The 14598-nt window shown below is 39.9% G+C and overlaps 1 protein-coding gene across 1 annotated transcript in view; it reads left to right on the forward strand.

Moving 5' to 3' along the window:
- The window catches only part of abhd13 (abhydrolase domain containing 13), a 33140-nt gene extending 18908 nt beyond the window's left edge, over window positions 1–14232 (forward strand). The window contains exon 2 of the mRNA XM_043691188.2: window positions 10860–14232. Coding sequence (XP_043547123.1) covers window positions 10903–11913 — 1011 coding nt within the window. The 5' untranslated portion in view covers window positions 10860–10902 and the 3' untranslated portion in view covers window positions 11914–14232. The remainder of the gene's footprint in view (window positions 1–10859) is intronic.
- Window positions 14233–14598: the final 366 nt, after the last annotated feature.

Raw genomic sequence — 14598 nt, forward strand, 5'->3', positions numbered from 1 at the left:
GAGTTAGCTCCAAACCGTAGTCAGGAGCTGGAACACAACATACCACAAGGATATAGCAAAGATGTGTAGGAAATGCAAGATTACAGTGATCGTGGGGATTTCAGTATGCAGATGGACTGGGAAAATCAGGATTGCAAGAAAAGGAATTTGTGGAATGTCTATGAGATGGCTTTTTGGAGCAGCTTGTGGTGGAGCCCACTAGGGAACAGGCAATACTGGATTTAGTGTTGTGCAATGAAGCAGACTTGGTAAGGGAGCTTAAGCTGAAGGAACCCTTAGGAGGCAGTGATCATAATATGATTGAATTTATTCTGCAATTTGAGAGGGAGAAGATAGAATCAGAGGTAACAGAATTACAACTGAATAAAGGCAACGACACAGGCATGAGCGAGGAGCTGGATACAATTGACTGGCAGAGGAACCTAACAGGAAAAACAGTGGAACATTGGCAGGAGTTTCTAGGAATAATTCCGGAGACCCAGCAGAGATTCATCCCAAGGGAAAAGAAGCATATCAAAGGCAAGATGGCTGACTAGGGAAGTCAGGGATAGCGAAAAAGAAAGTATATAATGTGGGGAAAGGCAATGGGAAACCAGAGGATTAGGAAACTTACCAACAGAGAGCAACAAAAAAAAAGAGAGAGAAGTATAAATATAACAGTACGCTAGCAAATGATATAAAGGAAAACTGTAAGAGTTTCTTTAGATACATAAAGGAGATACATAAAAGAGAGGCAAAAGTGGACATTCGGCTGCTGGAAAATGACAGTGATAGTGAGGAGCAAAGAAATGGCTTAGGAACTGTATGATTATCTCGCACCAGTCTTCACGGTGGACAATGCAAGTAATATCCCAAAAATTCAAGAATGAGGGGGCAGAGTTGAGTATGGTGGCTGTCACCACAGAGAAGGTGCTAGAAAAACTGGATGGCCTGAAGGTGGATAAATCACCTGGACCAGATGGACTACACCCCAGAGTTTTAAGGGAGATAGCTTAAGAGATAGTGGAGGCATTAGTGGTGATCTTTCAGGGATCACTAGAGTCCGGGAGGGTTCCAGAGGACTGGAAAATCGCGAACGTGGAACCCCTGTTCACAAAGGGAGTAAGGAAAAAAAATGGAAAATTACAGACCAATTAGCCTAACCTTGGTTGTGGGTAAGATTTCTAAATTCTTGGAAGCATATGGTAAAATAGGGCAAAGTCAGCATGATTTCATCCAGGGGAGGTCATGCCTGACAAATCTAGAATTTTTCGAGGAAGTAACGAGTAAGTTAAACCAAGGAGAGCCAATGGATGTTACCGATCTGGACTTCTAGAACACCTTTGACAAGGTGCCACACAGGAGATTGCTGAGTAGGATAAGGGCCCATGCTGTTATAACCAAGGTGCTAGTATGGAGAGAAGCTTGGCTGTCTGGAAGAAAGCAGAGAATGGGGATAAAAGGGTCCTTCTCAGAATGGCAGCCGGTGACAAGTGGTGTTCTGTGAGGTTCAGTGTTGGGATCACAACTTTTTGCTTCATACATTGAGTTAGATGAAAGAACTGAGGGCATTCTGGCTAGTTTTGCCGATGATATAAAGATAGATAGAGGGACAGGTAGCATTGAGGCGATGGGGAGGCTGCAGAAGGATCATTTGGGCAGGTGGTGGGGGGGGGGGCAAAGAGCTGGCAAATGGATTAAATCATGGGAAAATGTGAAGTCACGCACTTAGGAAGAATAGAGGCATGGAGTATTTTCTAAATGAGGAGAGAATGCAGAAATCTGAGTGCAAAGAGACTTGGGAGTTCTAGTCCACGATTCTCTCAAGGTAAACTTCCAGGTTGAGTCAGTAGTTAGGAAGGCAAATGCAATTGTTACAACATGGGGCAAACCCTGCTGCTTAATTTAAAACCAGCAACACAGAAAAGATTTATCCCGTGCAGTAATCTGTAAAGATTTGAGTGGCCAAGAGCTATTTAAAGTAAAAATTAACAACTTTATTTTTTAAAGTATAACAGAGAATAATCAACTAACAACTATTTGCAATTCCTTACTCTAACCTATCTTTCACCTTCCCTTCTATAATACTAGTCCGATAAAAGACTCAATTAAGATTTAAGAAACAAGACTTCTTATCTCAAAACCAGGCAGCTTTTGGTTCTTCTATTTGGATCTTCCTGTGTCGTCTTTTCTTCTTAGAGATTCTCCCTCACAGGTTACTGATCGAGAAAGGTACTTTTAAGAGAGCTATTTTTCAGGCAGTCTTTTACATGCTGGGGCTTGGCAGTTCTCCTCCAACTATTCAGTATTTCCCCGGTCTTATACCCCAGTGCATCGGATTGTGTCGTTGGCTTTTAAGATTGTCAATATACTCAATTCAAACTTGATGGAATTTGGTATTTTTCATGGTATAATTTAAACTGATTAGCTGATTTTGATTCTGTTCTTTGTCGTTTCCAGGCAACCAGCTACTCCAGTAGCTGGAGCACATGTTATATTGTGTCTTATTGAGAACATTTGGTGCTGTCACTGCTAGGTATAACACTCTTAAAAGGTATAGTTAACCCACAACTTCATAACACCTCTCCCTTAAGAAAAAATGAACTATCATAATGAAAAGATAGCTTGATTTATTTCTCTACTTTTTAAACACATTACCTTAACATACAGCACCAATCCTTGTGGCACTCCACTGGTCACAGGCCTCCAGTCTGAAAAAGCAACCCTCCACCACCACTATCTATCTTCTACCTTTGAGCCAGTTCTGTATCCAAATGGCTAGTTCTCCCTGTATTCCATGCGATCTAACCTTGCTAATCAGTCTGCCATAGGGAACCTTGTTGAATGCCTTACTGAAGTCCACATAGATCACGTCCACCGCACTGCCCTCATCAATCCTCTGTTACTTCTTCAAAAAACTCAGTCAAGTTTGTGAGTCATGATTTCCCACGCACAAAGCCATGTTGACTATTCTTAACCATTCCTTGTCTTTCCAAATACATGTACATCCTGTCCGTCAGGATTCTCTCCAAAAGCTTGCCCACCACCGAGGTCAGGCTCACTGGTCTGTAGTTCCCTGGCTTGTCCTTGCCAATCTTCTTAAACAGTGGCACCACATTAGGCAATCTCTAGTCTTCCAGCACCTCACCTTTGACTATCTATGATACAAATATCTCAACAAGGGGCTCAGCAATCACTTCCCCAGTTTCCCACAGGGTTCTAGGGTACACCTGTTCAGGTCCTGGGAATTTATCTACTTTTATGTGTTTTAAGGCATCCAGCACTTCCTCCATTGCAATATAGACATTTTTCAAGATGTCACCATCTATTTCCCTACATTCTATATCTCCCACGTCCTTTTCCACAGTAAACACTGATGCAAAACACTTGTTTAGTATCTTCCCCCATCTCCTGTGGTTCCACACAAAGGCCGCCTTGCTGATCTTTGAGGGGAGAAAGTGAGGTCTGCAGATGCTGGAGATCAGAGCTGAAAATGTGTTGCTGGAAAAGCGCAGCAGGTCAGGCAGCATCCAGGGAACAGGAGTTCACCCTAACAGGAACATACTGTCTCTGGGCTCTAGTTATCTCATTTCTGAAAGCATTCCTGAAGAAGGGCTTATGCCCGAAACGTCGATTCTCCTGTTCCCTGGATGCTGCCTGACCTGCGCTTTTCCAGCAACACATTTTCAGCTCTGATCTTTGAGGGGCCTTATTCTCTCCCGAGTTACCTTTTTGTCCTTAACGTATTTGGAAAAATCCTTTGGATTCTCTTTGACTCTATTTGCCAAAGCTATCTTATGTCCCCTTTTTGCCCTCCTGATTTCCCTCTTAATACTCTTCTAAGGATTCATTCGATTAACTTGTCTATGCCTCACATTTGCTTCCTTTTTCTTAACCAAACCCTCAATTTCTTTAGTCATCCAGCATTCCTTACACCTATTAGCCTTTCCATTCACCCTAACAGGAACATACTGTCTCTGGGCTCTAGTTATCTCATTTCTGAAAGCTTTCCATTTTCTAGCTGTCCCTTTTACCTGGGCACAACTGCCCCCAATCAGCTTTTGAAAGTTCTTGCCTAATACTGTCAAAATTGGCCTTTCTCCAAGTTAGAACTTCAACTTTTAGAATTGGTGTATCCTTTTCCATCACTATTTTAAAACTGATAGAATTATGGTCGCTGGCCCCAAAGTGCTCCCCCACTGACACCTCAGTCACCTGCCCTGCCTTATTTCCCAAAAGTAGGTCACGTTTTGCACCTTCTCCCGTAGGAACATCCACATATTGAATCAGAAAACTTTCATATACATGCTCAACAAATTCCCCTCCATCTAAAACTTAAGACCACGGCAGTCCCAGTTTATGTTTGGAAAGTTAAAATCCCCTACCATCGTTCAAAGAGCTCTGCCAACTGTACCATGTGATCTTTCCAGGATTTACTAAAAATCACTACATCATCCAAATAGACTGCACAGTTGATTCACCCAGCCACAAGTCTGTTCATGAATCTTTAGAATGAGGCGGGCGTGTTCTTCTTTCCAAAGGGCACCACTTTAAACTGATATAGCCTAGTTGGGGTTACGAATGCAGAAATTTCTTTTTGCTGTCTCTGATAAAGGTACCTGCCGGCAACCATGCAGTAAGTCCAACCTGGTGATGTCTGACTTTCTCAATACAGTCCTCCAATCTAGGAATTGGCTATGAGTCTGATTTTGTAATGGCGTTAACCTTCTGGTAATCCACACAGAATCGTTGAGTCCCGTCCGGTTTTGGAACTAAGACGATCGGCGAACTCCACTCACTCTGGCTTGGTTTGATGATGTCCTCGTCGAATATGGCCTCCACCTCCATCTGGACCTGTTCTGGCTTTGAAAGGATTAAGCCAGTAGGGGTGGTGTTTTATTGGAGCAGTATTTCCTTGGTCTATTTCATGTACAATAGCATTAGTCCTCCCTATCTGATTCTTACATATGTCCTGGTACAGGCATAACAAATCTTTCAACTGTGTTCCATGCTCCTGAGACTTACTAACCTATCTCACTCCTCAAGGACGACTTCGTTTTTTATACTATTTTGAAGCACATCAAAATCCACGTCATCTGGATTTGATTCCTCACTCTGCTCGGCAGTAACTAACACCTGTTTCTCCAGTTCTTTCTCTCTAGTATAATATGGTTTCAACATGTTCACATGACATACTTGATTCCTTTTTCTTCTATCTGGCATCTTTACGAAATAGTTCACCTGACTCAACTTTTTCTCAATTTGATAGGGACCACTAAACCTGGCTTTGAAGGGATCTCCAATCACTGGTAACAATACTAATACATTATCTCCTTGGGAAAACATCAGAGTCTCCGAGCTTTTATCTGCCACCTGCTTCATTCTATACTGTGCCCTCTTTAGGTGCTGTTTAGTTAACTCATCTACTCGGTTTAATCTCTCCTTCACCTCCAATACATAATCAAAGTATGAAATCTCCAACTTTCAAAAGGCCTCTCATTTCATGACTAAATATTAACTCAAAAGGAGTGAACTGAGTAGATTCATTTGGGGCATCTCTAATGGCAAACAATATGAATGGGAAACCTTTATCCCAATCATTCGGGTAATCCTGACAGTATGCTCTCAACGTGGTCTTCAAGGTCTGATGCCACCTTCTCAGGCTCCCTGGGATTCAGGATGATACGCACTGGATTTAAAGTGCTGTATAACTAAGCTATCCATAAACACCTTAAACAGCCTAGCAGTAAAATTTGACCCTTGGACCAACTGAATCTCTCTGGGTAACCCATACTCTAAGAAGAAAGCTGCGACCTCCTCGACCACCTTTTTGCCTTGATATTCCGTAATGGAATTGCCTCTGGAAATCTGGTAGACACATCCATTATGGTTAACAAGTATTGGTTCCTACGTTTAGTCCTCGGGAGGGCACCTACACAATGAAGTATAACCCGTGTGAAAGGTTCTTCAAATGTGGGAACTGGCAACAAAGGGGCTGGTTTTATTACCACCTCTGGCTTACCTACTATTTAGCATGTATGACACATATGGCAAAAGTTAATTACATCCTTGTGCATTCCAGGCCAATAAAAATATTTTTAAACCTTAGCTTGGGTCTTTCATACCCCTAGGTGACCTCCTACAGGTAATTCATGTGCTACGCGTGACACCTCCTGTCTGCAAGCTACCGGCAACACAATCTGGTGTACTTCGGCCCATTTCTCCTCTGCACTAACCTGCCATGGTCTCCATTTCCATCTGAGGATAATCTCCCAGATTATCCCCATTATTCCCATCTCCTTTTTAGAGTATGCGTCCACGTATATATATTTTATTGTCTTGTCTTGCTGTTGCAAGTCTCTTAGCCTTTCAGGACTAAACAGTACTGTCTGACCCTTTGCTTGTTCACATCTTTCCTGCACCATTACTTCAAACAGGGTTTCCGCTAACTGAACCTCGACACCTTCATTTTTCTCTTTACTTTTCACTTCGTGCTGTGACTTATGATAGTGGGATCTGATTGCCACACAGTCTGGGAAAATACCAGGATATTTCTGTTTTAACTCAGTTTCTTGGTCTTCTTTGGGCTTCTCCACAACAAGGGGTGTCACTCCTACCTTGGATCCTGATAAATCATTCCCAAAAATAAACGGAATTCCTGGAATTGACAGTCTGTTAACCACTACCACTCGAACTTCTCTGAATTAACTTGGAACTCAGACCTGATCTTACATAGGGGAATGCTAAATTTCTGTCCATCTGTCCCACAGCTTACCACACTCTCGGCTAACAGATCAGAAAGAGTGCATATTCGCTCATCCCTTACTATCAGCGACTGGTTAGATCCTGTATCTCTCAAAATTATAACTTCTTGTCCTTGTCCCCTGCTCTTTGAGTGAACTTTACCCACAGAGCCAAATTCTTTGTAGAGATCAGGTATTAACTCCATACCCTGCCTCTGCTTACGTTGTGCACTCTCCTGCAGCTGCTCAGCTCTTGGGGTTTTCCTTTACTACCTTGACTAATGACACTGCCTCAGTTTCTTTTACCACATTTTTTCCCACTGCACCTTTCTTTAACAACCAGCACTGTGTCTTTACATGTCCCACTTTACCACAGTGGAAACACCTGAGACCTTTCCCCTCCTTTCCACCCTCTTGGGCTTTTTTTTATCCTGAGTATTTTTTTACTAGTGCTGTCTATTCTTGGTTTCGTAGTGTAAGATCTCCCCTCCTCCCAACTTCTATCCCTCACAGGATGCAATTCTGACGGAAGTTTATCTTATGCACCAGCATGTACTCATCTGCTAATTCTACTGCCCTTCTCACTTCCTGAACTTTCTGTTCCTTCATGTGAATTCTTACCATCTCTGGAAGTGTGTTTTAAACTCCTCCAGCAGAATAATCTCTCTTCGAGGCTCAAAGGTCCGATCTATTTTCAAAGCACACACCCATTATCAAAATGACGATGTTTCATTATTTTGAACTCAATATAAGTCTGACCTGGCTCCTCCTCCTGTGTTTCTGAACTGCTGTCTATATGATTCTGGTACCAATTCATAAGCACTTAAAATAGCCTGTTTAACCTCTTCATAATCTCTTGACACCTCATCTGACAGTGCGGCAAATGCCTCACTAGCTCTGCCTACCAGTTTAGTCTGAACTAGCATTACCCATAAATCCTTGGACCACTCCATCTGCCTAGCTGATTTTTCAAATGAAATAAAGAAGACTTCAACATTTTTCTCATCAAAATGCGGCAGTTTTCTCACCTATGCTTTGTTTAAAGATCTAGGGCTCTAACTTGCAAGTGTTTAAATCTGCTGGGATTTTTCATATTTATACATATCACTACCTTCTGTTCTTATCTCCATTCTGTTAACTTGACTTTGCTGACTAAGTCACAAGTTCTCAAATTCAAATTCTCTCTTTTTGTCTCTCCCTTTCTTCTCTCTCTCTTTGCTCAGCTAAGAACCTTCTTTCTCTTTTTTTTTCTCTTCTCCCCCTCCGCGCTCGCTTCCCCGCGCTCTTCCCCCCCCCCCTCCGTTTTCCTCTCTTTCCCTTTCTCTCTGCCTCTTTCCTCTCTCTGTTTATCATCTAAATCCATTTTCCTCTATTGTAATTTAAGTTTTTCCAGCTCTACTGCACTTATCTGATTCTCTGATACACCTAAGTGTTTGAGTAACTTTTGTCCTTAGTTAAACACAAATCTAACGTATTTGCTAATTCGAAAATTATGGCCTTTTTCTTTTCTTCTAAACTTTCTTGGCAAATTTGAGAATCATCTTCAAATCCCAGAACCTCTTCAGCCATTTCAAGAGCCATTTCTCTCACTTATAATTATTCAACCACAAGTCACCGAAACTAAACAAATTGTCTCATGTACGTTTTGTTTAAAGATCTAGGGCTCTAACGTTCAAGTGTTTAAATCTGCTGGAATTTTTTGTACACCCAAATCTGTCTGAACCAGTTCAAATCATGGACCTGAACCCCCAAACTGCTATGACACTGGGCAAACCCTCCTGCTTAATTTAAACCAGCAACACAGAAAAGATTTATCCCAAGCAGTAATCTTTAAAAATTCGAGTGGCCAAGAACTATTTAAAGTAAAAATTAACAACTTTAATTATGCTCTGCTACACTTGAAGAAATAGCTAACAACTATTTCCAATTCCTTACTCTAACCTATCTGTTACCTTCCTTTCTGTAATACTAGTCCGATAAAACTCTCAATTAAGATTTACAAGATTAGATTAGATTAGATTACAGTGTGGAAACAGGCCCTTCGGCCCAACAAGTCCACACCGACCCGCCGAAGCGAAACCCACCCATACCCCTACATTTACCCCTTACCTAACACTACAGGCAATTTATTATGGCCAATTCACCTGACCCTGCACATCTTTGGATGATGGGAGGAAACCGGAGCACCCGGAGGAAACCCACGCAGACACGGGGAGAACGTGCAAACTCCACACAGTCAGTCGCCTTAGGCGGGAATTGAACCCAGGTCTCTGGCGCTGTGAGGCAGCAGTGCTAACCACTGTGCCACCGTGCCGCCCAAAGACAAGACTTTTTACCTCAAAACCAGGCAGCTTTCGGTTCTTCTATTTGGATCTTCCTGTGTCGTCTTTTCTTCTTAGAGATTCTCCTTCACAGGTTACTGATCGAGAAAGGTACTTTTAAGAGAGCTATTTTTCAGGCAGTCTTTTACATGCTGGGGCTTGGCAGGTCTCCTCCAACTGTTCAATATTTCCCTGGTCTCATATCCCAGAGCATTGGATTGTGTCGTTGGCTTTTAAGAATGTCAATATACTCAATTCAAGCTTGATTGGAATTTGGTATTTTTCTGGATATAATTTAAACTGATTGACCTAATTTGAATCTGTTCTTTGTCGTTTCCAGGCAACCAGCTACTCCAGTAGCTGGAGCACATGTTATATTGTGTCTTATTGAGAACATTTGGTGCTGTCACTGCTAGGTATTAACACTCTTAAAAGGTATAGTTAACCCACAACTTTGTAACACAATGATGGCATTTATTTTGAGGGGGCTTGAATATAAAAGCAGGGACTTAGTTGAGGCTCTATAAGGCTCTGGTCATACCACATTTGGACTATTGTCTGCAGTTTTGGGGCCCTATATTTCAGGAAGGATGTACTGTCCTTGGAGCATGTTCAGGGGAGGTTTATGTGAATAGCCCCAAGAATGAAAAGCATTTGAAGACTCTAGGTCTATACTTGATGTAGTTGAAATGGATGAGGGTGCATCTAATTGAAACATACAGAATATTGAATGGCCTGGACAGAGTAGATGTTGGGAAGATGTTTCCATTGATAGGAGAGACTAGGACCCAAGGGCACAGCCTCAGTATAAAGGGAAGATCTTTTCGAATGGAGATAAGGAGAAACTTCTTCAGTCAGAGAGTGGTGAATCTATGGAATTCATTGCTACAGAAAGCTGTGGAGCCCAGGCCATTGAAAATATTTAAGACTGAGGGTCAAGGGTTATAGGGAGAAAATGAGAGAAGGGGGTTGAGAAACATACCAGCTGTGATTGAGTCTGCTGTGCCATTCAATGGGCTGAATGGCCAAATTTCTGCTCCTGTTTCTTATAGTTATATGGACTAAGTGGCATTGCCTCATTTGTGCAAAAATCCTGCAAAATATTGTGTTTTGTTAAATCCAGCCAATTAATACTTTGAAATTAAAGGCAATACTTGTGCTATGTATTAAAAAAACAAAAGTTTAAGCATGAGTAGAAATGGGAAGAAGTTGCTACATGGAACATATTGCACACGCTTTCTTCTTACTCTGTTCTTTATTGGGTCTAATTTAAACTTTCTCATTACCTAAAGTTGTCAATATAGTGCATTTGCTGTTGAAACATTGGAGCACTGATGTAGCAATATGGAGTTGCCTTTGTTTTCAAGTCTATTTGCTAAATTTAGCCCTCGGAAGGTGTAACATCCTGGATGGTGATACTTCCTGATTTACTAGCTAGATTTACTAGATTACTTCCAGTGTGGAAACAGGCCCTGATGTTATATCATTTATCTGATGCGTACTTACTTGAGCTTTCCTTTATTTTTCAGACTTGAAAATGTGTTTGTCCTTCATTTCAAGCTGCTAATCCATACAAGTTGATGTAACAGCAACATTTTTTGAAATAAACTAAAAGATTAATGATGTATGCTTGTTAATGAGCTTGGTGCTTTGGTTATTATTGAACAAAAAAATGTTTAGGCTTCATTTTGCAACATCCTCTGCTTTTTGAGTAGTATTATCAAATTTTACCAGCTATAATTTCATTGTATCACGTTCTGATTTATTGGAAGGATAATTGTGTGAATTGTCTGACTCATCTTTTTTTTATTTACAGAACCAATATACATAGAAGGCGAGTGCCTCTGAAAGAAACCATAATGGAAAAAACGTGGAAGTCATGGACATATGTCAGGAGGTGGCTGATTGCTTTGATTTCATGGTCTTGGAGTTTATGCCGGATTTCTCTGCTAGCTTTGATTTTAACCTTCCATCTATATGGAGGGATCCTTTTGCTTGTCTTGATATTTGCATCAGTGGCAGGCATTTTGTACAAGTTCCAAGATGTACTCCTCTACTTCCCAGAGCAACCACCCTCCTCACGTTTGTACATTCCCATACCTACTGGGATCCCACATGAGAACCTCTTTGTTAAAACCAAGGATGGAGTTCGACTCAATTTGATTCTGTTGAGGTACACTGGAGATAATGCATCATATTCACCAACCATAATTTATTTCCATGGAAATGCAGGTAATATTGGTCATAGGATCCAAAATGCTCTGTTGATGATGGTGAATCTGAAAGTTAATGTATTACTTGTAGATTATAGAGGATATGGCAGGAGTGATGGGGAACCGAGTGAAAACGGCCTTTACTTGGATTCAGAGGCTGTATTGGACTATGTCATGACGCGACCAGATCTTGATAAAACAAAAATAATCTTATTTGGTCGCTCGTTGGGTGGAGCAGTGGCTATTCATCTAGCCTCCGAGAACCCACATCGTATTTTTGCCATAGTTGTTGAGAACACATTCCTCAGTATCCCACATATGGCCAGCACTTTGTTCTCCTTCTTTCCCATGAGATATCTACCACTCTGGTGCTACAAGAACAAATTTCTGTCCTATAACAAGATTGCACAGTGCAGAATGCCTTCTCTTTTAATTTCTGGATTGTCAGACCAGTTAATTCCACCAGTTATGATGAAGCAACTTTGTGAACTGTCTACATCACGGACTAAAAGATTAGTAATATTTCCAGATGGAACTCACAATGACACTTGGCAGTGCCAGGGCTACTTTGCTGCTCTTGAACAATTCATCAAAGAGTTATTAAAAAGCAGTTCACATGAGGAAATAAAAACCACATCTAATGTAACAATAATATAACTTCTGTATTCTTATGTAACTTTTAAATCTGTAAGCAAGTGAAAGACGAGCATTGAGTTGCAAAGTCCTTATTTGCTATCTTATCACCAATTGTTGAACATTTTTACCTGTTTTATTGCATGGGAAAAAAGTATACTATATTTCATAAAGAGCTTTGGTGATCTGATCAGCTGAGTTCAATATTGTAAAGTAAAATTTATTTCTTTTGTGTGTGCAGTGTATGTGATTAATTTAACAATATCTCCTCCTGAATCCACATTTTATTTAAATTTTCTATGTACGAGTTGAATGTTGCAATTAAGTCCCATTACATGCGACAGAATTGTCAGTATAGCACACACATTGTAGTTTTCAGTTTTCGAAAATAATTGCATGTAGACTACAAGCTGTAAACTTCAGGCCAGTTTATCTTGATCATTCATAGAATAACTTCATTTCAGGGCATTACTTTGATAAAATAAATTATGAATTATTATAAAATATTGAAAAATTATAGAATTGATTATGCGTTTTGAAATGTTATTTTTCATCAACTGTGTTGCTGATTTTGTTTTTCTTTATGATTGGCATATGTTCCAGATCCTATGCTTTAGACCTCATTTAAAATCTGGCATTTGGAACTGTTGTTAAATTTAACTACCTAATGTGAATAGTTTGAAAAGTTAATTTCTCTCTAACTTTTGAGTAGGCTAAATTGGTATGGATTCTTCTGGAACTAAATTGACAGACAACTGATACAGTTTAAAAAAAACATGACTAGTGAGATGCACAATGATGCATAAATTATAAGTTGATAGCAAAAAGACATTTTCTGTGTATTTGTTCTTATAAGATTTGTTCACTGTGTTAGACTTAGATGCAGACTTAATTGATATGCTTTTAAGCCATGTGTTTGTTTTAGCTTTGGATTAGTTCTGCCATTCACAATATAAAGTGTCATTTTTCCCCTTGTTTCTGATTCCACACATTTGCTGTTTTTTTTTATCAGCTACTCATTTCCTTCACCAAGATCCTACAATGGCCACAAAGGGCTTCATTACACAGAACCAAAGTACTAAGTACTGTACTATTTTTATACATTTAAAGCTTCATTGAAACACTCAACCTTCTAAGAGATTAAATCCAGGAATTCTTGTTCAAAACTGCTATTCCACACAGCATCTGTGAAAAAATAGTATTATACAGCCAAATTGTGTGTTTTTAAATATATTACATCTGGAAATTTACAAAAACAGGATGAAATCTTTCTTCTATTTTGTGTACCAATTCCAGTGAAATGATGTTCACTTGTGCAAAAATCTTGTAACGTGCAGAGTTTCTTGTCTTTTAAAAAAAAATGCAAGTGAGAATTTCAGTCACAGCTTTGATAACACATGAACATTTAATTGTCAAGATTTCTCTGTTTTAAAGGGTGAGCTTTTTGATGCTGCTGTTATCAAATAAAGACTTTGACCCTTACTTGCATCCTACTCTGGGTAAAGTATGTCTAAGTCAAATGCATAATAAGCAAGCGTAAGTTGCGAAAAACTTTCCTGTTGACGAAAGTCTTTTGGAATGTGCTTTTGGTGCTGTCTAGTGAGAAACAAGGCATGTCTTTGCATTCATTTCTATTGTGATAACTGTTTAAAATGTACATTGTCTGTTTTTACATCTATATCTGTGTAACTAATGGCCATCAACCTCTGAATGATGTGAATTAGAAAACCTTATGAGATACAACATTTTTACTGTCGATCAGAAGTTTAACCTGCATCGTGCAATAATGTCCTTCAACTTCTGATCAGTTTAAAAAGTGTTATGATCAGTGAAGAAAAGTGATTTGAAGCCATTTCTCTGACTTGTAATGGCTATTTTCATTAAACACAGTTCAAAGGGCATCAACGAAGTTTCAGTCAGTTACTACTGTATTGCTAAACTTAAATAATTTATCATTAGTACATGCAATGCAGGATACAAAATATGACTTACTTGAAAATTTCAGAATGGTTCTTCTAGTTCTGCAGAAGTATTTTTGTCCCAATAATAAATGTTTCTCAACTGATGCTCATAACTGTTCTCAAGCTTTCAGCTGGCCTGGTTTTTCATTCATATTTCTTTATCTCAGTTCTGCCAAGACACATTTCTCTATAAAAGTGCACAAAAAGTTGTTGATCATGGCAATAACATCTTTAGTGTAGTGAAGAACCAAAAGAAATGGATTATTTGTGAAGTTTAGCAAAGCTTGAAACCCATGCTTTTACCTGCCTAATTCTTGGCACGGTCTGTATTACAAAAGTTTCTGATCCTGTACATTCATTAATAAACCTTTTTGTCTTTGCATTTTAGTCTTATGTTATTGTGTTGCTTACAGCAGTTTTATGAGAACTGTTTTTGTTATTTCCCATCCTTAATTCCTCTTGAGGATAGTGGTGTGCTGCCTGCTTGAACTTATTGTGGCCATTGGATTGTAGGGGCACTCAAAGTGCTTTTAGGAAGGGAATTCCTGGATTTTTGACCTATTGCCAGCAAAAGAATATCAATATAATTCCAAGTCAGAATGGGGTGTGACTTGCTGGTGCTGCAGCTCCTGTACATCAGCTGCCTCTGTGGTAAAGATTGTTGGTTTGGAAGATTCTGTCAAAGGAGCAGTGATGAATACAACTTTGCATCTTGTGGATGGCTATGGACTGTTGCCAGCATCAGTAG

The sequence above is a fragment of the Chiloscyllium plagiosum genome, unplaced genomic scaffold, assembly GCF_037043375.1.
Source record: "Chiloscyllium plagiosum isolate Xiang-an unplaced genomic scaffold, Cpla_swu_hap1 HiC_scaffold_6, whole genome shotgun sequence".
Taxonomy (NCBI): Eukaryota; Metazoa; Chordata; class Chondrichthyes; order Orectolobiformes; family Hemiscylliidae; genus Chiloscyllium; species Chiloscyllium plagiosum.